The 25,940-nt window shown below is 44.8% G+C and overlaps 1 protein-coding gene across 1 annotated transcript in view; it reads left to right on the top strand.

Moving 5' to 3' along the window:
• The first annotated feature begins 8,829 nt into the window (after window positions 1-8,829).
• Ror1 (receptor tyrosine kinase like orphan receptor 1) overlaps window positions 8,830-25,940 on the top strand; it is a 151,249-nt gene continuing 134,138 nt past the window's right edge. Inside the window, exons 1-7 of the mRNA XM_042055304.1 lie at window positions 8,830-8,892; window positions 9,101-9,196; window positions 11,232-11,384; window positions 13,246-13,392; window positions 13,972-14,064; window positions 15,974-16,154; window positions 17,577-17,648. Of these exons, the coding sequence (XP_041911238.1) occupies window positions 8,830-8,892; window positions 9,101-9,196; window positions 11,232-11,384; window positions 13,246-13,392; window positions 13,972-14,064; window positions 15,974-16,154; window positions 17,577-17,648 (805 nt within the window). The remainder of the gene's footprint in view (window positions 8,893-9,100; window positions 9,197-11,231; window positions 11,385-13,245; window positions 13,393-13,971; window positions 14,065-15,973; window positions 16,155-17,576; window positions 17,649-25,940) is intronic.

Here is a 25,940-nt window from a genome sequence, read left to right as displayed (position 1 = left end):
ATCCCTTAGTGGCCATTCCCCCTACTACATCTCCTGGTGACAAGCCCCCCTCCCCCAATACCCTCTGGTGATTAGTTCCCCCCCCCCATTACATGCCCTGGTGATCAGTAGTCTGCCTTTAATATATTTATTTTTATTTATACATATATTTATTCCTCTGTGTGTTTGCCTTGCTCTGGGGTGATCCTGTAGAGAGGCTAGAAGAGAGTACCTTATCTCCTAGAGCTGGAGAGTTTGTGAGTGGGTGCTGGGAACCAAACTCCAGTCCCCTGGAAGAACAGCAAGTACTTTTAACCTCTACACTCTCTCCCCAGCCCCTAGTCTGCTTGTTGATGTAACGAATTTGCCTGTCTTTGTGCCTCAGGTAATTGAGTCATACCACACTTGTCTTTCTGTAACTGACTTGCTTATTTTAGTTACTGCACCATTTATATGGATCGTTCTTGTTGGACCGTGTTCTAGACTTCCATTCCTCTTGAAAGGCTCCACAGTACCATACGGTGGGAACATCCTCATCTTCTTTATCCTTTTATCCATCAACACAAAGTAAGGCTGCACCATCCTTGGTCTACCATAAATGCCACCATGAACATCACTGCCCATGTTTGAGTTCTTGATTTCAATTTTTCTACAAGTATATTCCTCCAAGTCAACAATAAAAATAGATGTGTTGCTTCATATGGAAATTATGGCTTTCAGTTCGTAAGGGACCCACTGCCCTGCTGTCTGTCAAGTGCTCCCACCATTCTAATAATTGCTAACATTATTCCAGATTACACTTTCCATAGACCTATCAAGTCATATTTCTGGGTTTTAATCTGGGTTTTAAAAGTTATTTTCTTAAAATGATATCATATGCTTATAAAAATATAGACGTTGTCCAGTGGTGAGCTGACAATAAGCCCAGCTATAGGAAACGGTGTTGTCCAACGTGGGGATGGCTCTGTGCCGAAAGCATGGGGAAGACTAGAAACAGAAAATAAAATGATCTTGTCTCAGAAGATTGCACATAATCTTTTAAAAAGCAAAACCCAGAGAAACCCTGTCTTGAAGAACCCAAAAAAAAAAAAAAAAAAAAAACCTTTGGTTTTGAAATTTGGCTGAGTTTAAGCTTAATATCAGTTATTTGAATTTGAGTCAAACATTTTGTCTGTCCAAGACCCAGAAATGTTTTGTCTGCTTATATAAAGTGTGAGTAGTGATACTATTTAACTAGAAAAATGAAACACAAATTAGTATAAGATACTTTATTTAGCGTCTCGGAACAATAGGTTCTCAGTGACTGTACTGGGATTCTGGAGTCACTGGTTGGTCCATTGTTGTGGGACACCCTTGATTGCTGGGGTGTCTTCTTCAGGTTGAATTAAAGTCTATGGGGCAAGTGAGACGGCTCAGGGGGTGAAGGAGCTTGCTTCTCAGCGATGCAAGCCTGATGGCCTGACTTCAGTCCCGGGAACCCACATAAGAGGGAGGTGAGAACTGGCTCTGCAACGCAGTCCTTTGACTTCCACATACACAGAACAGCAAATCCCACACCCTACTGCATCACGTATGTTCACACAAGTAATAATAATAGTAGTAATAATTTTAAAAACCGGCTTTGGTGTAACTTCAATAATGCATAGTGGCCATCTTCAATTCGTCAGTCTTAATTTGGGGCTTTTCTGTGTCATAAAATAAATAGCAGCTCTTTACACTTGCTCTGTCTGATACCAGCCCTGTCATTCACCAGTCTTCAGTTGCTTTGGTCAATGTGTGCTTTCACTCAACATTTTTTGAAAAGACATGTATCCTAAGGTGGTCTAGAGTTCTCTCTGTAGCTGAGTATGACTGGCCCTCCTGATCCTTCTGCCTTCTCTGCACATTCCAGGAGTACAGCCCACGTACCATCCTACCCAGTAAATGCTGTTCTAGGGATCAAACATGGGGTTTTCTGTATGCGAGGCAAGCACTGTTGCCAGCATACAGCGAGTAATGTGTCTCCCCAGTATTTCATGAAATGACAGGATCTAGATCTCTTCCTGGTATCTGTCATTCCAGACTGCAGCTGGTCATGAGATGGAGTAACCAGAATCCTATAGTCTCATTCTTTTGGCATTCTTCCCTATCAGAGATGTCAACAAGAAAAAATAGATGTGTGGATGCCAGTGAGAATTTTCAACAGACTCTGGGCCCATCATGCCCCTGCCTTTTATTTCTTTCCAACTCTCTCTTTCTTTTCTGATGGCTAAGATTCTTCATGGCTCTCACACTAGCCTTTGCTCAGCTTGAAGCATTTTAGATTTTCTCTATTTTGCTGGCTATCTTTTGTCATCTCCTTGAGTGGGGCAAGGACTGCCTGCTCCTGGGGACCTTCCTCATGTCCACTGGGGTCAACTGGACTCAAGGACTCTTCTTTTGAAATACATGTTGTAATTTTGGCACAGAACGGTCACAGGACACTCCGAAGGTGTTGTCTGCGGTCTGAGCCTTTCCCATTGTTGAATAAACACCTAGAGACTTGCCCAGGAAGAGAAGCCTGGGTGGGAGGGTATTTTGGCTACAACTTTAAGGAGCACTTTGAACCCGAGTCTTCAGACATGAAAGTCCAGGGAGAGTCTTGTTCTACCCCACCTGGTCCTGTAATTCATTGACTCTCCAATGCCAAGTCAAATTGCAAGTTTCTGCATTTGCCCTCAGGAGGGTAAACGGAGCACCCTGGAAATACCAGGGTTATTCCTAAAAGCTCCCAAGACTTCGACTTGCTTTTAGTTACACATCTAACTCACCCAAACACCTTTTTCCTTAAGACCTCTTTGACATCTACGAAATGTTTCAATTTGACTATGAACCTTTTTACCCTTGAAATTAAAATTTTCAATCTCTTTTTTCCTGAGGAGGAAGTTGTAACTTTGTCAAAGATGAGATGTTCCAGTGGCCCTCTCTTCCCTCGCCTTAGCCGAGTGTCTGAAATCCACTTCCTGGACTGTTATCCTCCCAGGCATATCATGTTGACAGAGGGAACGGAAAAATCCAGATTCTCTTCCTGACTTTAAAAACAGAAGAGAAATGAAGGAGGGGCTTTCTTTCTTGGCATTTCCATGGAGTTCTCAGGAGCATTATATACAAAGCACTGTGAGCTTTGAAGGACAGGTGAAAAACACATGCCTTTTCTTTTTTATTTTTTGCTTTTTTGTCTGTAAAGGACGATTGGATTCCCTTACAGTTGACATGGATGGGCTTTGCGGCATGGGCTTTTGTAACTTCTACTTGAGCCACAGAGACTGATATTTATTTATCCTTCATAGCCATTCGAGATATTGGACATGAAGAATGGTGATATTCAGACCTTACTTGATAAAGTCAAAGCAGAGTGGTAATTAATTTACCTGTTTGCCACATGTGTATATGGAACTAAGTCATACTCCTTTGGGTTAAGCACCCCAGCATAGATATTACAAGTGTCCCCCAAACATGGAGGCTCTACTCTAAGATCCCTGCTTAATAATCTGAAGCGAGCTGAATGATACCAGTTTTGTAACATAATGTTTACATAACAGTGGCATAGGGTTTCTTGAACAAAAGTTTAATAATGGCAATAAGTGATCAATATGAACTTTAGTTCAACATGGCTATAAGTGATCCAATAATCAGATAGCCACTGGGACTAAATAACTGGCTGTCTGTAGACAGCAAAGATATCTGTAACAACCAAGGTCGAAAAGGGTGAGGTGGCGGGAATATCTTCACACTAAGTATGGTGTTAGGTCTTAGAATTTTCCGTTTAGTATTTTCAGATCATGTTTGATATAAGTAGTGTAAACTTCAAAAGATAAAACTGCTGGATCGGATGATGAGGACAACCAGCCAATACCCAAGCCAAGTGACAGGCAGTTCCTCTTCACCAGGGGCCTCCCGTGGTCTGCTGTGTCTGAGGCTGGTTTGCTTGCATGAACACATGGTTTTTGGTCTGGCTCTTGGGGAATTTGGAAAACATCAGAACTAAATAACTTGAGTTTCTTTTGGTTGAAAAGGCTGCTATTAACTTTTCAAGGTGTCTGAGAAGCCAGTCAACACCTCAACAGGGTTGACGGGAAAGGTGATGACCCATCTTCCTGCCTTTGTCACTTGGCTAACTGTGCCACCCACGTTTTAGACTTCATTGTGGAAAACACGATGTGACAACAGGAAGTGAGAACAACTGGTAACGTCTGTTTGGTGTGGCCAACTCTCCTGGCACAGACTTTGACATTGTAACTTTCAGAGAGAATGCTTTCAGTAATTTTTCCTGTTTGTTTTGCAAACTTAAAGAAAAAGTGCATGTCCCATTTGTAATACATACAATGAACGGCAGGAGCGAAGCCCACATCAATGCAGTAGGTTGACTATCACACACACACCTCTCTGGCAGGACACTTGTGCTAGAAGGGATGAGCCACCTGAGAGTGCACCCTAATAGAAGGCTTTAGTTGGGAGAATGTCACAGTGCAAGGAAAGAACCATGGATTCAGGTCTTGGTGGCATTTTTCAGAGCGTTTTATAACCCTGTTTTTTTTTTTTTTTTTATCACCAATGAAGAAATTAGAGTTTTTCTTTACTAGCTATTGAAGAGATAGGAAATGTATTAGTCTGAATATTTTATTAATTTGTTTGCTGACGTCCTTGTCTTCTCTTTCCTCATTCCCCTGCACATTACATCACGCCTGCTTTTTATATCTGTGAGTCATTAGGGTGGAGCCTATATTTCTCACACACATTATTACAAGTTCATCAAATATTACATAGGAAGATTAGAACTCAGAAAGCAAGTGACCAGCCAGTAGTTCCCCCAGTTGCCCCAGCTTCCTGGTATGGGAGACCTTCGGTCAGTCTGGGCATTCTGCTCCTCCTTCACAACTCCAGGCAATAGTTAACATTCCTTACCAAGCTTTGACGGCTGTTGCTGTTTCCTTCCTACCTGCTCTGCTGAATTGTTCTCTAGAGTCCTATAATACATTGCCCCAGAGGCACTAAGAAATCCTTTTATAGTCGCCCCATTTTGCACATATAAAGTATATAACATTTTATAAACTTAAAAAATATAAAATGAAAAGGTCATCTCTTTCTTGCACCTGGCCTATTAACTGTCCTCCTTCTCAGATGTAGACATTGTTCCTAATGTTTGAGTATCTCCCATTATAGCTATTTCTTGAGGATGTGGATTTATATGTGTAAGAATGTTGGTGCATGTATGTATATAACTCAAAAACATAACCATACATGGCTTGGTTTTATAATTATTTTTTCTAGACACGATTTCCTTTTCATTTTAAACCTAATGGTGTATGATACAGACCTGCGCTCCGTTCTATTGAGACCTTTGCATGTCCTGATGTTTTATCAGGTCCTGCTGTTTGAGAAACAGATGATTTCCACTCCTTTTCTCTTCCGGACAGCATCCTGCAGTCCTATCGAGTGCCACTTCGTCCATGTTAGGGTGCACCTGCAGGCTGCATTCCTGGAAGAGAAGCTGCTGCTCACATAGCAGGATTTTTTTATGTTTCCATAGAAACTGCTAAGTGCAAACAGTTTATACTCCTCCCATGCACCCGTGCTTATTTCTTTATAGCCTTTTCTGGGCAGTGCATCATCAAACTGTTTTTATATTTCCAATATGACTTGGACAACACAACAGCCTATTGAAGTTTTATTTTGTGGATGTTTGTGTGCCTGTGTGCACACATATGTATGTGTGTCTGCAGAAGCATCTTCTCTCGGGAGCTAGGGTTACACATGGTTGTGAGCGGAACATGTATGTGCTGGGACTTAAGATTCCAGTCCTCATAGAGATCAACAAGTGCTCTTAACTGCTGAGCCATCTCTCTGCCTCCTCATGTGGAAGTTCTAATATTTTGCATTTCTTATCAATGAGTGCCTATCTGAGATTATTGCATCTCTTTTCCTGCAGGCTGCCAACTCATTTCCATTGTCCACTTGTCTGTTGTGCTCTCCGTGTTGCTGTGTAGAAAACCCTGTGCTCTGTGCTCTTGCAGTTAGTCCTCTGCCTTTTGAGTTACAAGATGTTTTTCTCTTTAGCTTACCATATGTCGTGTTTGGGTCTTGTTTTGTCATGCAGTATCCCTTTAATGTCCTCTGGCTCACCACCTTTCTTTCCGTGGTGTTTGGATACTCTCAAACTTAATTTCTCCTCCATGCTGAATGTACACCTGCTTGCTGACAGCAATGCAAGAAAGGTGAAGAAAGGCTATAGGTCTTGTGGGGAAAGGTATGTGCAAGTGGGTGCGTCCAGTGGAACTCTGGCTGTGAAGTGAGGGACAGACATATTCTTGAGGGATTCTACCACCCACAGGAAATGCCCCCAACACCCTGATCATCTCTCACTGAAAATAGATAAGTGTGTTCCAGAGGGGAGAACATACCCTGTCAACATAGGAACTGTCGAAATCACTCTCTCATCTTCAGGAGAGCAAGATGCCCATGTTGTAGGTGACACTCATGAGCAAACGGGCGTCCCCATCCATCATGCATAAGGTAGCTTTGGCCGTTCCTGTTGATTGGCGCTGACTGACAAGGCCTCTGAAATGATGCTTGTGACAACTCTGTGGCAGGAAGAGCCCTTCCTTTTCGAAAATGAGGGATTCTTTGGCACATCGGAAGCATGGGCTTGCATGTTTGTTAAAAGGTCCCAAGGCTACAGCCCCAGACCTACTGTGCATAAAGACCATGGGTATAGTTAATTGCCTCTCATTTCCAGTGCAAACAGCGGTTTGCTTTCTGTTAGATCTGAAAACAGCCTTGGCAGATGGATGGCCAAAGGACATGAAGAGTCAAACAATGATTACATGGAGAGTCATCTTTCATCTCACAAGGCTATGACGTAAAACCTGTTGCACAAGGAAATGGCCACGTCGCCATGTTTGACTAGACATTGCTGTGACTGAGTTCTGTGTTTGTACATATGAGAAGACTGTTTATTCTCACGTCATTGAACGAGAACCTATCTTTGCCTCTTTTAAATGTGGCCATAGGAGTTCGAACACGTGGTCTTCCCAGATTGGGGTGACTTCTTATCCTCTGATGTTCTCCAGAGCACTTGACAGCTTTGTAAGAGATGCTTGCTTCCCTTGGGCTATCGCTTTAGAGCCTCAAGCTTACCTCAGAGCATGCACGAGCATCTCCAGTCTGGTCTTGTATTTGTTTGTCTTCAGGGGAGAAGATGGAGACTGCGAGTTTTAGAACTGTGAAAACCGGGTTCTAATCTTGCCCTTTTCAATGTGTTCACCTGTTTCAGAGTTTATAGCTTTAGATTATTAAGCTTATTGAGCCTCATTCCTGTTATCTGTAAGTGGTTGCTGCCCATAACTAATTTATGCACCAAACCACCCCAAAGTTTGTGACTTCAAACAACAAGCATTTAGTCGGCTCATAAGTCCGTGAGTCCATGATCCTCGGATTTTCACTGAACGAAGCCAATCTCTGCAAACTCTGGGGATTAACAGCGGTCACAAGCAGTTTAGATTTGATGGTGCTGTAACAGACTCCATCACTTCATTGAAGATGGCTCAAAAAGGTGTGGGTCCAGGGAGGAATAAGCTGTAGGAGTCTTGCATGGAGATAGTTCTTTTCCTCTGAAGAAAACCAGCATCCAAAATAGATGCTCATTTACCACTTCGCAAGGCCCAAGACAATAGTTCTGGCTTTCATCTGAAATGTCTTTGTCTTATACAAGGTCATGATTTGACCTTTTCCCCAGCTTGTAGTCCTGGTCTGAAGATCTGAAGTCTTTATTTAGTAGGAGGGTTTGGCTGGCAGAAATGGGTCACCGTGGATGGGTCTTTGAAGGTAATAGCTACTCTAGGTTCTGACTCAGTTGCCCCTTGACAAAGGTCCTTCCCATGTTCCTGCAGTCATTAATTAAGCAACCTGCCCTAGCATGACTTCCTCACCATGCCGAATTCAAATCCCTCTAGAACCACCAGCCCAAATGTAAAAACAATACAATTGTATCCCAGCTAGACGTGAAGAAACCCAGACTTGGGCATAAACTTTGCCTAGGGTGAGTGTTACAGTCAATCACACCACCTTGGAGAAATAAATGCTGTGCTGGTTTGAAATGTCCCCCCAGGGGCTGGTAGGCATGTGGAGAGCACAGGGATTATATATCACTGTGCTTTCGGGACACATTTGCGAGTTGGTGACTTATCCCCAGCCTCGGAAGCACATCATCTTGGTGACAAAGCAGAACACTCCAAAACGTTCTGCTCACCTTACAAAGTGAAAAGTGTCTTCAGGGAGCAGGAGACAGAGTACCGTGGGATTGCGCGGGAGAAGCTGGGAAAGCTTCTGGCTTCTCTTCGCTCTCTGCTTTATGTTTTGCTTTATTTAATTCTCATTATTGATCTCCTCAGGCTTTCAATAAAGGCACAGTTCAGGAAACCCAGTCCAGGCCAATGAAACACTTAAACCGGAACAATCTGAGGCAAATTAAGTATTTGAAAATTTGCAGCTAGCCTGACGCTACATGCCCAGGCTGACGTGGCTGGAGGATAACCATTTACATTGTGTAGGGTGATAGCCACCTCTTGAATTTACCTCTCAAAGTAAAATGATTTGCACTAATCCCGGGACCCCTCAATGCCGTTAACTTAAATGTGATTTTTCAGAGGCAGCCAGCATCTACAAATTCCACTTGCAGTGTATTTTTCCCCCTGAAATCTCCCCTGCTTCTGCCACCACTTGTGATTCCTCACACTTTGTAAAGTTCAGAGAACTGAATTGAGAGCACAGAGTTTAAACAGTTTAACAGTTAAAACAGACAAGCAAGCAAACAAAACCGAGTTCTAAAGTGGAATGAGAGCCACCAGGGCTGCAAGCAGCCAGGCTGAGGCAGAGCTGGGGAGCGGGAGGTCATGGGTATGTTCTGCTGACAGCTGGTAACACGTCAGGGGACCTGAGGCAAGCTTTTCTGCCTAGCTCTGGGTTTCTTCAAATCTAATCAGACCGCGATAATCTTGGGCCTTGGGCCTTCCCACACGGAGTCATGAGTTAATAATGCCTGTTTGTGAGCTGCCTTTCTTGAAAGGAAAAGTTAGACCTAAATACAAGGTGCTTGTCTCACTAGGAGGTGCTTGAGATCTTAATGGCTGTCTCAATGGCATCCAAAGTGGGCTTCTCCATGGGAGTGCTCAAGGCGGCTGCGAATCAAGGCTGCAAAGGGGTTTGTGTCTCTCTCCTCCCGTGCCTCAAGGATTACGGCTTGCTTTTAGGGTGTGCTCAACTTGCCCATCTCACAAAGGGCTCCACAAACAAATTGAGAGCCTGTGTAACATAAAAAAATGATTAAGACAGTTCTGCTTTGCTGCTGACATGGTCAGCCTAAAATCTATGTGTGTCAAAACTAGTGGGCAGACAATCAGGGGGCCTTCAAATTGGAAATAGCATTTGGCTTTGAAAGGCTCTCTAGAAGTGCCAGTTTGTTTCTTGGTTAATGACCATTAATCTATCGCAATACTGAAGGAATTACCCCAATAATCTGCAATTCCCTTTCCCTCTGATTTTGAAACCACTTTGAAGTTCTCAATTCATTTGCTCCTTTTCTTATTTCATTCACTTAGGAGACCTGTCAGTATTTGAGCTTGTCACCTGAGTGGTCTGTCAGTGACCAGTGCTGGGCTATGAAATATGTCAGACTCACCCAGCGAGATTCAAGGGTTGCAAAAGCCCAGTCCAGGAATCTCTACTGGTTGCCACACTCCCCACCTGGGTTCTGGAGTGGCTGAGTTGCACACCCTTCGGCCGGGTCTGTGGTTAGCGAAAGTCTTTATCTGCAGCCATCAGAGCTACTTTGCAAAAGGCTGACTCATCTGACCCATCTCCAAAGAGTCTCAAGAACAGTCTGTGATCATGACAATTAGGCCCATTTAACAAGGTAGGCACTGAGGGTGTGAAGCAACTCTTCCCTGGGTCATGGCCAGGTTGTGGTAGAGCCAGGATTTGAACACGTCCAACTTGGAAACCAGTTCTTTGCCTCCTGCTTCCCTCACCTCACCTTGACATTCCTCAGAGCTGTCTGAAGTCAGCAAGGGCACAGAGGAGGTCAGAGTCCCGATCCTTGCTCCCAAGACATTTATGGTCTAACTAGAAGGGAAGGGAGGGAACGCTTGATGGCCAGAGGGATGTAAAAGGGAGTGACAGGTGTAGAATAGAAAGGTTAGGCTCTTTTATTTTTTTGGTTTTGCCTTTTTAGTAGTAAATGAACATCACTGAATCGCCATCTTTATTTTATTTTTCCTGTTGAATTGCATGGTTGTCCCGTTGTGATTTAAGCTGCACGAAATAGAATCATTCTGTTTGAAGCTCCAACATGAGAAAGATTTTATTGGTGTCACGATGACATTTGTTCACAGAGATGGAATTTTATGTTTTGATACATATTATTTGGGGCCATGGAAATGGCTCAGTGGATGAAGTATTTGCTATGAAAGTATGAGGGCTAGAGTTTGGATCCACAGAACCTATGTTAATATATATATACACACACACACACACACACACACACACACACACACACACACACACGGTGTCTCATTTGTAACGCCAGCTCTCAGGAGGAAACCAGAAATTTTCTGGATGAGATGCCTAGCTAGATGGGCTGAGTCAGTCAGCCCTGTTAAGCTCTGTGTTTACCCTGCTTCAGTAAGTAAAGTGGACAGTTATTTAGAAGGTCACCCAAGGTCAAACTGACTTCCACACCCACGTGCATACACTCCTCCATATTTGCAACCCCCCACACACTTGTACCCACTCACATACAAACCCACATATATGAATCCTTGCACACCACACATGCATACACATGTGTTTATAATTTTAGCAAATGTGATCTCAGGACTTGGGAGGCTGACATAGGAAGATAGTGACTTCAAGGCCATTCTCCACTGCCTTGCAGTGCCCCATCTCCCAAAACAACAACAAAATGTTGTAGTGCTTGTTACTCAGTGACAGAATGCTGGCCCACCAACTCAAGTCCTCATGGTAAGACTCCAGCACCAGCCCCTTAAAAAAAACCACTTTTCTGTATTGGGTTTTGACACTGATCTCTACACAGGCAGACTAGAGCAGAAATCATCAAACTTTCCATGGTATCATGCTGAATGAGCAAGGATTTTTCTGTCTCTTAGTGACCAAGTATAAATTAAAAGGTAAAAGGGAATGAAAGCCGAGAGCCTGCTGCACAAGTGTTAATGTGTTAGGTCAGCCTTCCAACCCCAGCAGGTGCCAACGTTGCTAGGGAGATAAAAAGCACAAATGACTCCATGCTGGTTGAAAATCTACCAAGGATAGATAACCCGGGACAGACTCTCTGTTTCCAACAGAAGGCTCTCTCAAGCGCCCAAGCTGTCCAGGTAAAGGCAGCTCTGTGCTCAGAACAGAGACGCCACCGAAGACTGCCCTTCCTCTGGCGACAAGAGTTTCTGAAGGGGGGGTACTGGCTTCACTGGGTCTTTGCAATTGTTCACTCCTAGAAAAACCTTCAAAGGGGACATCTGGAAGATTGAGCGGGTGCCATCCTAATGACTGAACTTGCCACCAACCGCAGGAGGCTTAGGAGCAGCACTTTCTTTCAGTCAGGACTAGCTCTTCTGAGACTCTGCTCGCCCTTCCCTGCCAAGCCCCCACAGCGTTCGTTCACTCTGTTTAAATTCTTTATTTTCCTATGTCCATTACAGACCCAGAGCTCTGTGAAGCAAGCACTGCCTTGGTTTCGTTCGCTACCGCTGAGCTTGTCTGGGTCAGAGCTCAGTAAATATTTGTTGAATGGCTAGATGGATGGATAGGCACTGGATCAATGAACAAGTGAACTCAGAGGCATTAAGTTCTAGGTGAAAAAAAAAGTCCTTTTGTTCCTTCTGGTCATTCATCTTCCACACTGCTACTATATATGCTGTGGCTTAGGGAACAGTCAGTACAATTTAAGTCCATCCCTTGTGTATAAGACTCAACCAAGGCTTCATTTATTTAGCAAAACTCAAGATAAATTCTCAGGCAGTGCTGGACAGCAATGCTAAAGGCTGCTTTCTTGAATCACTTACTCTTTTTTTCTGAATAGCTAATGGCCTTGCTACATAGATTTTTACTATAAAATGGAGTACAGAGTATGAAATGGGACTATATGTAGGCTAGGAAAACCAGGAAAAAGAGATGGATAACACCATGGATGAAGATGCAGAAGGATGGGGGAAAGGAAACATGGCCAGGAGGCACCTTCTAAGGGAAGAAAGTGGGATGAAACGTCACATGACGATAGAAATCTAGGAGTGAAGTGTGTTGATGTCCTTAGACCTCGAGTGTCTGCAGCCACCGGAGGAAGGGAAGTGGCGCCTCTGGAGAGAGTCTTAGGACCAGTTTCCGAGCAAGCGTTTTGCAGCATGCTTCTCTTTTCACTCTGTCTTTGCCCGCTCACCATGCAGCCAGAAACAAACTAATCTCCTACTGTGCCGAGCATCCATTCAGCGCCTTGTGGCCTCAAGGGCTGGTGAGAGATGACGAACACGGCTTCGCTCCCTTGAGTAAGATCAACATTAACCCATTTTGAAATTTCCCTTGGAATTTTGCACTGTCCTCAAAGAGATCCTGCTTCCTCAGTAACAGGCTAGATGCTGTATTTTTGTCTTGAAGAAAATTGCCACACACACACACACACACACACACACAGAGAGAGAGAGAGAGAGAGAGAGAGAGAGAGAGAGAGAGAGAGAGAGATTGATAACAAGGAGAAACCTAGAAGCCTCTAACTGGAAAGCCTTGTTTTGGCTGTAGATAAGTAAACCCATTGAATGCTTTCTGAGTGCTAATCACAGATGCCATTGTCTTTGTTTCTTCCCCTTGCATTTTTAGCATCCCTTTTCCCCATTGTGGTATACATTCGTCCTTTGTGTTGTCTTATAGCCCTCTGCCTCTAGCTGATGTACATCTATTGCATTTTTAATTTTAGGGCCAAATCCTATATTTAAATGCTGTAACCTCTCCAGTTGATTAACTTGTTATCACTTCCTGCATCCAACTCTTTCACTCTCGATCCCTTTTCCCTTTGATTGCAACAGTTAATGTAGCATAGAAGCGTGCGAGTGGGTTTAAAACCATCTTCTTTTTCTGAGATAGAAATGGAAAACTCCTGAATGCCAGACGTGAACGGGTAGACGATGCATATCACTTCATGCCATGGATTATTGCTCATTAGTGAAAGCGAGCAGACCATTGACACAGGCCACAGATCTGATGGACCTGAAGGGCATTATGCTAAGTGAAACAAAAGCTGGACTCAAAAGGCCACACTCATGCTGCACAGATTCCCTTCAGCACTCTGGAAGCAGCAGAGCTATAGAGATAGAGGTGATCAGTGCTTGCCAGAGGGTAGGCATGGGTGGGAGAGAGTGGCTGTCAAAAGGGTAGAGGGAGGAGTCCTAGGGGATTGACTAGTTCTTTATCATGATGATGGGGTGGGTGCCTGAATCTCCACGCGTGAGGAAATGTCAGCACGGTACGTACATCCTGGAATAGTGTCAGGTTGCTGGTTTGGGTAGGTATTGTGTACCTGTAGCTATTAGGAGGTTGAGCATGTGGAACACACAAGATCTCTGCTCTCCGCACAGCCTCTTGAGATCTTGTAGACTTCTTTCTTCCCTTCCCTCAAGTCCCAGGTCTTACTCCCTTCTTTGGACCATCTGTGGAATTATTTCCAGCCTCTTGCCACATCATTAAAAACAAAACAACTTAAACATTGTTGCTTTTTACAACACTTGCATAAATTTTATACATAAAAGATGAGTTGGTTCTACTAAAGAAGAGTATACGACTTTGTTCTCTTGTCCAGTACAACCTCCCAGTCCTCTCTTATGCCCTCATATGAATGCTTTACCAAACCCCCCCCCCCACACACACACACTCACTTGGTATACTACTCTAGGACTCAATGGCTCTGATGAAAAACAGCACTTATTTCTGCTGTTCTTGGCATTGTGGCACCGGGGTGCTACTGTCTCCATGCATGGAGTGTCTCTGGGACCTTATGCATCACTAACTCAGGTATGTATGCTACAGTATGGCTGGGTGCTTCTCGGAGCTCCTTCTGTATCCCACGCTTGTTATGTCTCCACCTGCCCATGGCTGAGATGAACTTTTTGTAGTGGACACGTCCATCACTGAAGGAGAGTCAAGACTAAGTGTTCCTTTCTTCCAAATGACATTTGCATCATTCCGGCTTAAATATCAGACTCTTAGGTTGTGTGGAGTCAGCGCCAAAGAGTTAGCCATCAGCTGCAAAGATAATGGCTCTGAGGATCAGGCCTGAGCAGGAATAGCTTTTCAGGTTTGCTCTCTCACAGAGGTTGAAAACACTATGGACTGAAGTTTCCTAAGACGTTTGATTTGCTTAAATGGAATAAAATCACATATAAATGCTTACATTCCTTGAGACTGGTGACCAACTCACGGAAACCTAACCGGGAAAGACCAGCTCTGATCAGCAAAGCTTATGTAGTCTTTTTGAAATCATGGGAATGCATTATTTCAGACACGGAGACAGCAGTTAGCAATGTAGAGGATGAGTACTCTGCCTCTGAGACAGAAGAGAAAGCACAGGAGATCTCAGCTCCCTGCTCTAAGCCACAGCCCACAGGATCTTTTTGATCTACTATTAGATTCAATGCTTATTACAGTCCAGTGAGGTAGCTTTTATTGCTCTCATTGTACAGATGAGAAAATGGAAATCAAAAGACATCATAAATTAGTTGTGATCACAGCATTCATGGATGGTCTTTTACTCTAGGTTAATATTTAGCATGTTTGACTCATTGTGATGTCACACTATCACCTGAGAGGAGATGGCTAGTCTGATAGAGAATGTACTCAGAAACAGCTCATCCCTCTGCAGATGGGGCTGAGGGGAGTAGAACCGAGTCCTTCAGTGTAACATCCCTGCCGGCGGCCCTGGAACTGATGGAGCTCAGCTGGAGAGATGCTCACCTTTTCTAGGTTAAAGTTCAGCTTCCCTTTATTGGGTGTGTGTGGGGGGTGGGGTGTTGATCTACTATAAGGAGGAAGAATGGCTGATTTCAAGTAAAATATTCAACCTCTCTTTTAAAAACGATACTAAAACTGCCTTTTAAAAATCACCACTTTTCAGGACTGGGGGACCCACCCAGTGGTTAAGAGCTCTTGCAACACACCTGAGTTCAGTTCCCATCACCCTCACCAGGTGGTGCACAATTGCCTGTCACTCCAGCTGTAGGAGATTCAATGTCCTCTTCTGAACTCCGTGGACACCCTCACACAAGTGGCACACATACACACATGCTCACACATGTACACCCCTGCACAAACACACACACACACAAGAAATAATAAAAACCAATCTTAAAAACAACATATCTCATAGAGTTATGATTCATATTTTAAAATATCTCATCTGTTTTAGTTATTACTATCTCTGAGAAGCTGAAAGAGTGGCTTTTGAGCTAAGAAACATCCCTCAGAATCAGCCTAATTAGGTAATGAGCTTGAAAGCCCAAATTATCCTTGCCATTGCCCAAGAAGCGACTGGTAATTAGTGTCTAGGGACGCTTGGGGAACAGTTTCCCTGTGGACAGTACCAGCAATCTGTACTTTTGTCATTTGTCCGAAATTAGATACAATCAGCAATCTAAACTCAGGTTGGAAACACAGAGTGGCACAGCCTTTACTTCCTGGGAGCTAATGCTGTAAAAGGGACCCTGGATTCCTGGCAGCTTCACGGTGAGAAGCAGTAAGAGGAAGCTCTGGAAACACTTCATGTAAATGCTGTCAAGGTCTTTCTTAGTCCCACCCCTCATCCAACCTTTGCTTCTTGCCCGTGTTGCCACCCTAGCTGGCTGGCATGCTTCTGTTCCCAGGCTCCCTGGTCTGGGTGTTGGAGTGTTGTTTTTCATCAGATGGGCCATAGCGATCTGTCCTATAGCCCAAGGAACTGTCGTGGTGGAAGGAACCAGAGTGGGTGACAGAAGATGGGAATCAGGATGCAGTGGAGACTCCATATCTATTAACACTTCCTAGTATATGCACCTGCAAAGGCACCCATCCTTCCATCCTTGGGCAGAAGTCAGGAGAAGAATCCTCCCTCTGTGGATTCACGATAAGTGGTTTCCTACTTGGGTCATCTTTCTTTGGGGATTCATAGTTCAGTGTGTAACGTGCTGTTCGATATACTATTGATTATCAGACTTCAGCTGCTCTTAACAAATCTATAGGGTGAAGGGGCAGACCAGGACCATGGGCAGGGCATGGGGCACGGGTCTCTTTCTTTCCTGCCTGTTCTAGGACAGGGATGTAAGTCCACCAAGTGCCCATGTGTTTCTGTGGACAGGTTGGAAGTAATCTTGGCAAGGTTTCCGTAGACAGACATTAGTCTCTGGCACAAAGGACAAAGACATGTGCCATCTCTAGCCATTTGGTGGATGCCCAGATGTTGATAAGGAAATACGGAAAGTGCTTATTTCTGGACAAGTGAAATCCAGAGATAAGGTGGGTCTCATAGCCTCAGTACTAGGCAGCCCAGGCCACCAAGAGGCTTGTGGGTAAGCCAGGCACGGTGCTCCAATGTCAGGGCTTCTACTTATTAAAGTTCAGCTTACTTTCCAATTCAGATCTGGTTTTAGTGGCTACTTAAAATACCCTATCTTGCAAAGACACAGATGCTGGGCTTAATAGGTGAAAGGAATTATAATAGAGTCATGATGTTTGCAAGGGACTGAAGATGGGGTGACATCATATGTGCAGTGTCTGATGACCTTGGTCCCCTCAGAGCCTGCCCAACCCTAATGTTCTGCAATACCATATGGGTGTCGTTTGTACATAGCCCAAGGGGAAGTTACAACAACCCTACTTAAAATATGTTTGTAAAATGATGCCATGCTTGCCTTGAACTTTAGAGAAACAACAAAGCCACTCTATGTGTAGCACCGTCTATTATTGAAGTTTTTAAATCTTCATAGTACATTGTGTCCTTTAGAGGGTTGATTTGCATATTTGCTTTAAATTATGGTGGCTTTGAAAATTACTGTTTAAGTGTAGTTACCACAGACGACACTGCGCGTTCAAATGCCTCGCCTTCATTTGCCTTGACTTAAAGAGGCAGTGTCAAGAACTGAATTTCTCTGCCCACAGAGTCGTACAGCCAGTGCATGAAAGCAGCAGGCAAGGCAACATTGCCCATTTTTCTCCCCGTTTGGACTTCTGAATGCATCAGTCCGAGGCTGGTCTTCTGGCAAGACTCTTTTGATAAAATGTGGTTGTCTCTGTCGGTGTGGTTTTCTGTTAACATAGTTCTTTGCATTTTAACCCTCAGGGTAGAATTTTAAAGTCAAGGCCTGGCCTGCAGCTTGGATGGCTCAGAGGACCTCTGTGATGGGGACCACAGCTGGCTGCTGGAGCTGCCTCACCTATACTAAGCCATAATACCATGGCAGTTTGTCTCGGAAGGAAAGCCCTTAGGATATAATACTTCTACCAGTCCAGAAGTGACCTTATGGAATAATGTCCTCCCCCCTTCTTTCTCGTTCCAGAAACAGAGCTGTCAGTCACTGCTGAGCTAGTGCCTACCTCATCCTGGAACATTTCAAGTGATGTCGACAAAGGTACATGGAGGGGAAAACACGGGCCAGAGGAGGAGGGAGAAGATAAAGCTCACCCATAAGCCTGGCCTGCTCTTCCTTGTAACGAATCTCTGTCCACATCAATGGGGGGAGGGGGGGGGGAGGCAGCTGCAATGAACCCCTGGCTCACATTGTGATGACTTAACATTTAATTATTTGGAATTATTTCTGAAGAACTTTTTTTTCCCTTTCTTTTTCTCTTCTTCCTCTAAAACGTTCCACATGGTTAAAATGCTTCAAGATGTGAAGCAGGGCCATTCCTGACCTTCCTGTCTCTGCATCCAGGGCATCTTGTTTGGGGGATTTGCTTCAGCCTAAGCCAAGTCTGATCAGAGCTGTTGGCTGGGTGACCTTTCTGGACCAGCATTTGATGTGCTTGTGGGGTTCAGGACCCGGCATTCAGAATGCTTGTAATTGCCTGTGTGTACAGACAGCAGCTTCCTATGTGCACGTAGGGAGCATGTTCCCAGCGCAGAGTTGCGGCTTTGCATTCATTAAGGTCTGCCATATGCTTTGGCTGGTCTAAGGAGATCCTATGGCCTGGGCACGGCAGAGTCCAGGTGTGCTGGCTCTGTCTGTCTTCAGCCTTGTTTCTTTTTAGTCCCCCTTGTCTTGCCTCTATCCCTAGCTGGATTTCTGCTTCTTTTAGTATTTCCTTTTTTCAATATGGCTCATCCTTCTGTTCTTCCTTTGCTAATACTCATCCCCCACCTTCTGCAAGGAGCTCATTCTTTCTCTCTTAAGACTGAATGCAAGCTCTATGCCACCCATAGGCTTCTTCAGTCACATGCAGGAAGTACCCTTTTTCTCCTTGGAACACCCATTGTCCCATCCATCCATCATCCATCCATCCATCCATCCATCCATCCATCCATCCATCCATCCATCTATCCTGCAAGTGATACATCGCTTAAATTCTTATTAATTCCTTCTCTGGCTACTATTTGTAGAATTAGGATCCAGAATGGATTTCTTTCTGTATATTCTTCTCTTAACTCCTTAAGGCTGGGAGAGATTTATAGGTGGATTTCTATGAATCTATCTTGGTTTTGGGTGGTGGGGCTGGTGGTGATAAGGGTATAGCCTCTAGTCCATATTAAATCCCCAATGAAGGTGGATAAAATTATGAACCCACCATACTATTCAAGAGGCTATTTTGATACTTCAAATGTTCAAATACTCATGTCCAACAACCTACTGGGTTTCTTCTTTAGCTCAGGTATGATTCTGAGTTCTGAGTCTGTAAAGGGAAAAGGAGTTTGCATCCTTTTCTTTTCTTATCACCATAATAAAATATCTCAAAGGAAGTGCCTTGTTCACAGTCGCTCAGAGCTGTGGCTGTGGGATTGTGAGGCTCACGGCTGAGGCTGTAGGATTGGGAGGCTCACGGCTGTGGCCATGGGACTGTGAGTCTGCTTGTAGACCTGGGGACAGAGAAGTCAGACTAGAACTTGGACTTGGCAATAACCCACAAGACACCCAGTACTTCTAGCTTCATCCTGCCTCCTAACAGTTCCACCACCACCCCCCAAACAGTGCTACCAGTCAGGAACCAGGAATTCAAACACACAAACCTGTCCAAACCCTTAGCTGGTCAAAAGTCACCTCCATCGTTTCCTTTTGTGACCAGCTCTCCTGTCACTAAAAGTCTCACTGGGAATGTGTTTCCTGTCTAAGGGGAGAGTTCTTCATAGGAGAGCACAGTAGATAGCACACGTTATTAGGCACTTCAGAATGCCACAGGAGACAGTGAGAGAGACAGAGAGAGATCTCAATTTTTTTTTTAGTATTGAATTGAATCTATATTTTTAAATGGTATTACTGTTAATCCTCATCATATCAGGTGGCCAAACAAGAGCTAGGAGGAAGTGGAATTCTAAAGCATGTTTATGGAGTGGTTTGAACGGGGAGCGGAGAAAGAGGAGACAAAGAACACCAGACAGTTTGCTTAGTGCTTGTTCTATGGCAACTGCTGTGGCAGATGCTTTCAGTGTGTGAACTTACGGTGCAAGGTCCTTGTGGCAACTATGGAGTCCTCACATCCAGGCCACATGCAAATCACCAGCCTCCCGTTCTCAGTACCAAGAAACCTGAATGGGCCAGAAAGGTCCAAGGCTTCTGGTGAGAAACTCACATGCCTGGCGTGCGGTCTCCGCACCAGCATTGTTTGTGTTAATAGTTGCCTTTTGAGAAGAAAGCAGTATCTACTGAGCCGCTGGATAGTGGGCAGGGGAAAACCCACTCAGGCTCTTTCATTTGTTCAGGAGAGCCTTGCAGAAAACGTGGGAGCTTCCTAGTGATTCTTGTTGTCATGCAGTATTATATGACTAATGGGGACTGGTCTTTCATTCCCACCTAGAATTAGAGAGCTGCTTAAGTAATCCACTAACTTATTCATTGCTTAAATCTTTATTGATTTCTTTTCTGGGTCGTATTTGAGCAATTAGGATCCATAGACCAGTCAGGAAAGGGATCCTGCTCCTTGTTCCATGAACTTGGAACATTCATTGCAAATAGCAATATTCAGATATATCATTAAAGCCTTTGGGTTACTTTCAGAGATGGAGCTATGGTAAGTGGAGCCTATTCCCTAACCACATAAGCAAGCTGGTGGGAATAAAAATGAAATCCACTGTCAGGCTGGCACACAAAGAGAGGGATCACTGTGATTGGAAGATGAAGGTCATGTGGGAATATAGGAAGTATGTATGATTTTTTTAGGGTGGTGTCAGGGTCCCAGCCATGGTCTTCAGGCCTTTCTGTCCAGTCTGCCAGCTGAGCACACTGTCTCCCTGCATCCACATGAAGAAGGAATGAAAGGAAAGCCCTACTAGGCACACGAGGATACTTTTCTTCTCACCCACCCACCCCAGCTGACCTCCACAGCCTTTCTGTAAAAGTTGCTACTGATGGGCCAGCAGGGGTGAGGGTGGGGGGTCTCTGAAACAAATGCTTCAGAAGGAAGTACCAGCTAAAGTGGACTCGGGCTCATCCTCAGGACCAACAAGGGATGCTGGAATGGATGTGTTGAGAGCCCCGTTCCCTTTACAGGTTCAATCGCAGGTTCTTTACCCAAGCCAAATGTTTCTTTTGGAGAAATTGACTGGAAATTGTACCCATAGGGAGAAGAAAGGAAGAGAACCTATGACTGCAGAGAATTTGTAAGGTCAGCCTCCAACTATAGATAGTTCTCTGTAGTGACAAATGGGCTTGAGAGCATTGTTTCATGGAGATTTGCCTTTCTTTCTGAGCTTGGAACTTTATACATTACAGAGACATTGGCTCTGACTAGTACAGGCTCTTGACTTTACCCCGAGTTCTGGCTTCCTTTTATGGTTGTATCTATTGCCTAAGATTGTTTTCCTGGCCAAGAAGAACACCTGTGGTGTTGTCTGTCTGTGCAGAGCTAGGGTGGCTACTTGCACACCACAATATACAGACCGGGACTTGGCACCTTAACCCAGAGCTTCACCATCAAGAGCCATGGCAAGTCCCTAGTTCAGGGGTGATTGCTTCCTCTTCCGGCTTGATTCATCCTTGACACACAAGTAGTCTGTGTTAATTGTATTGGGTGACCCATAGCTTGAAAATCCATTATCAGCTAGACAAGATGAGGCAGCAGTGTCATCGGACTGTGCTCCTAATTATATAAATTTGGAACAATGGCAGGGCTTAACGGTGACAAGGTACTTTGACACTTAGCACGCTGAAAGTCCTCCTGGAACTTGGGTCTCTGAGAGCTTACTCCACTTTGTGTTCCATCTTCATAACTGGCATCTAACTGAAGTGCTTTCTCATCAAATCCCTGGGATTGCCACATGGTAGCAAAGATTCTCAAGTTGAGAGCCGGGCGGTGGTGGCGCACGCCTTTAATCCCAGCACTCGGGAGGCAGAGGCAGGCCGATCTCTGTGAGTTCGAGGCCAGCCTGGTCTACAAGAGCTAGTTCCAGGACAGGCTTTAAAAAAGCTACAGAGAAACCCTGTCTCGAAAAACCAAAAAAAAAAAAAAAAAAAAAAAAAAAAAAAAAAAAAAAGAAAAAAGAAAAAAAAAAGATTCTCAAGTTGAGCAGTTTGAGTCTTCAGCGACATCTACTCATGCTTACACAGAGGCCAGCAATGGAGCCATAGGACAAACCAGAGAATCTCAGCTTGGAGGTAATAATTTGTCCATGCACGGAGGACTCAATGAGCCAGCCACTGCCATTTTATCCTGAACTTCATCTTTCCCTGTGCCCTGTGCTAGCTCTGCACCCAGCACACTGGCTCCCAGCGCCTCTGGAAAGCCAAGCTCTTTGCTGGTGGAGGTCTTTGAGCTGCTCTTTCTTCTCCTCAAGGCCTGCTGGTACTCGTCCTTTCTCTGTCCACCTCAGTTCTTGTAAGGCAATCCTTTTTAAACAAGCGTGCTAGTGGTCTAGAAGCAGCTCCCTCCAACAGCGGGCTTTCTCTGAGACTTTTGTTAGTCTGCCCAACAAATCCATTCAGTTTTGCAACCAGACTTTCCAAAAGGAGGCCTATGGGATTCTGTCATAAAAGGAGGATTAAGGATGCTTGTGGCCCATCTTGATTCTTTAAAGCTGCTCACAGGAGGGCTTGTCATTAGGCACCCTTTCTTATCCCTGCCACTTCAGTCCCTCTCACTATGGCCTCTCGTCTGCAGCTCTTGAGGGATATTCAGCTGAGAGGAAGGAGGCCAGTAGGGTACTCAGGAGGTGACCAACTTCCTTAAAAAAAATCCCAGCCCCAAACAGACAGAACAGCCCAACAACAGCTTGGTAGTGTGTATGCAGGCATGCCTCTTCACCACTTACAACTGAGATATTTAGAGATGTTTACCTTCCCCCTGCCATGAGTATTTGATTCCCTATTCCTTTGGTACCATTTTCCTTGACTTTCCCTGACTTTCTCATTCCTGCAGGTTCGATGGGTGGATTCCAGCCTGCTTCCTTCTGGGGTTGTGAGGGATCCTCCTGCGGGATCCACTTTGGTAGTAGCTTTCTAGTTTGGCTTTAAACTCCATCTAGAAAGCTGTGGACCAGGATTGTGCTTACAGGAATCATAGACAGCCATGGACTTATGGTCTTGGTCAACCCAAATAAATGCCTATGGGGCTGTTAGGTGGAGAGGCCACTGGCTAAGGGCCTGGGAAGAGGGGCAGCCCCCTGCGTTAGCTCCTCTGTTACTCTCGTGGCTATGCTACTGGAGTGCCAAGCTTTTCATTGTCCCCACGCTGTTTCAGTCATTTGTCACATTTGGCTGTTTTCTCTGATGAGAATCTGCCCCCACCCCCTGCCCAGTCTTTTGCTGTTGATAAGGGCGCAGGCCAGACATCACTATTTCCTATAAGACTTTCTTAACTCCCCCTTCATCATCGGTGTTCACCCATGTTCCTTGTCTCTTGTTAGGACATGTCTTCATCCCTGTATGTTCTTCTCCTCAGTCCTCCATCTCTCAGGAGAGGAGTCTGTGTTGAACATCTTCATCTCAAGTAAAGCTCTCCCCGATTCCGCCTTGTAGGGGCAAGGCCAGCCAGGAAGCTCAGTGCGGAAGTGGCTTTGGGAAGACTTGGAGTTCCACACTCAGAGCCTCAGGACCAGGAGGAATCAGCCTCACTTTTCTGTCCTGGTGGCTCAGTAGTTTGAATGGTTAAGTGGATGTGTTAAATCAGAATGTGGAAGCAAACGTTATTCGTGTAGCCCCAGAAACTGAAAGAAGCAGAGGAAGCTCCATCCTGCTAGACTTTGAACATCTAAGTCCAAAACCAGGATACTTACATTTTCATTGTTTTGAGCCTCTAAGTTTAGGCTAATGTTGTCACGGTAATGTCAGGAGTGTATAGACCTAGGCAAGTTGCCCAAAGTCACAGGAGAGTGAACCTGAAGTTTGAACCCAGTCTATTAATATTAGATTATATTGTCTCAAATCAAATGATAATGTTATAATAAAGTTTCTTTAGATTTGTTTAATGAACAGAGATTTACTGAGCAAATACTGCAGTTAGCTCTGTGCTGGAGGCTGAAGATAAGGAGGCAATAATGAACAAGACAGATGCAGGTTAACCTTTGGATGGTGTTACAGGTTTGAGTGTGAAACATCCCGTGGGCTCTTGTGTCCCAAAGATGGCACAGGTTTTGGAAGGTTGTGGAACCTTTAAAAGGCAGGGTCAAACTAGAGGAAGAGGATCACTGGTAGACTTCGGGCTGTTATAGATTTTCCTGGCTCCGGCCTAGGTCTCTGTTTCCTGATTGATGCCAGGTAACAAGCCCCTGCCACAGTCTGCATGGAGCCACCTGCCATGCCTTTTCTTCCCATCTTTCCAAGATGCCCGCACCTAGATAAGTCCCTCCTCTCCTAAGGGCTTCATGCTGATATCACAGAGACGAGGAAAGTATATTATACAGGTATTTAACTCCAGTTCAGTGGGAGAGATTTAAAAGATTACTTTCGCCTTCATAGATTTACTCAAAATCATGTCTATCCCACAATGAGAGGTGCTGCAAAGGAGGAGTATAAAAGCACAAGACTTTATTCTGGAAAACAAGCAAAACAATCCTTGCCTGCTCCTTGGTAGGCCCAACTAACAGCTACCAGAGGTAGGGTCAGCCTTTTGTTCTCTCTAGCCTATTCCTGAGAGTCTGAACACTTGAAACCATACCTCAGCCCTCTGGGGCTTGTGGAAGTTGATCCACCATGAAGCAAATCTCTGAGGATAGGGACCCACGAAAGGAGGCAGCAAAGCTCGCCCACATGCGAGCTCTGCAACCCATTACAGACATCATCAAGAGGCGGCGGGGTGTGGGAGGATTTCTTCAGACAAGGTTGCAAACTTTGGCATTCCTGCGCCAGGCCCGATTTCCTGGAGGGCTGTGAGAAACTCCCTAATTACCCTTCATTCCGGGCGATGTTGTTTCAGAACAGCTCTTGCCAAGAGTCTGCACTTAAATGTCGCTTTGCTTGGTTGTCCTGCGCACGATGCTCACGGGCTCGGAAAAACTACCCATAGCCTTGCTGCCTTGGCCGAGTAGGAGGTTCAGGCCCCCAGATGTCTCAGGGGCTCTTGGCTCTGCTTCCGGCTGTCACAAGGAAGGCTGATTTACTTCTCACCTCTTTTATTTTCTTTTTGTTGTTGTTATTGTTGCAAATGAGTCCATTTTTATGGATCCTAAGTTCCACCTGACCATCTCAGATCTCTGGAATATGCTAGGATAGAGTTCAGACTGGCCTGTAAGGGTGTCTTCTCTGTGACCTTCACTTATCTTCTGGGCTCGGAGGGAGGGATTCTCCTAAAGGACCTTTTCCAGTACTTTAGCATCAACATTGCTCCCCCAAATCATATCCACTCATTCAGTCAGTAGTCACATGCACTCACTATGTGTCAGGACCACACAGAACTGAAGCAGTTGGTGAAAACATCAAAGTCCCCACTCTCACGGGGAGTTAGTGAATCCCAGATGCCATGAGAACCCTTTCTGAATGGTTCCTGCTGAGCTCCATTAAAACCCTGGGCGCACACTGCTGCGTCCATTTTATAGATAGGAAAGCAAGTCAGAGCAATGTAACTCAGCTAATAAAATGCAGAGCCAGAACACTGGGCCTCAGTACCCACTGTAAGCCATTTCTATTATATTCTGATTAATTAGACTTAGTACAGTAGTTGATTCTGTGATTTAGCATACTTCCAACTTTGTATCTTATGTGAGTCTGTGCCAGCTAATTGCCAATGGAGGCAGGTCCAGTCACGCATCCTCTCTGGCCTCTTGTCCTGTGGTAGTAAGCTCCGAGTAACCAAATTAACATGTGTGCTCCTCTCTAATAGTCTAGCAAGAGAAAGAAACCAGAGTGGGTACACGTCTTAGTTTGGGCTTCTATTGCTGTAAAGAGATACCAAGACCATAGCAGCTCTTAGAAAGAAAACATTTAATTGGGGTGGCTCACTTACAGTTTCAGAGGTTCAGTCAGTTATCAACATGGTGGGGAGCATGGTGGCCTGCAGGCAGTCACGGTACTGGAGAAGCAGCTGCAAACCCTACATCTTGCAGGAAACAGGAAGTCAACTGAGACACTGGGCAATATCCTCAGCATAGGAAACCTCAAAGCCTGCCCCCACAGTGATATTTTCTCCAACAAGGCCATAGCCATTCCAACAAAGCCACACCTCTTAATAGCGTCACTCCCTATGAGATTTTGGGGGCCAATTATGTTTAGACTACCACATTCTAGTCCCTGGCTCCCATAAGCTTATAACACTATCATAATGCAAAATTCATTTAGTCCAAC

Source organism: Arvicola amphibius, chromosome 6, assembly GCF_903992535.2.
Source record: "Arvicola amphibius chromosome 6, mArvAmp1.2, whole genome shotgun sequence".
Taxonomy (NCBI): Eukaryota; Metazoa; Chordata; class Mammalia; order Rodentia; family Cricetidae; genus Arvicola; species Arvicola amphibius.
This window is presented reverse-complemented; position numbering and strand designations above follow the sequence as displayed.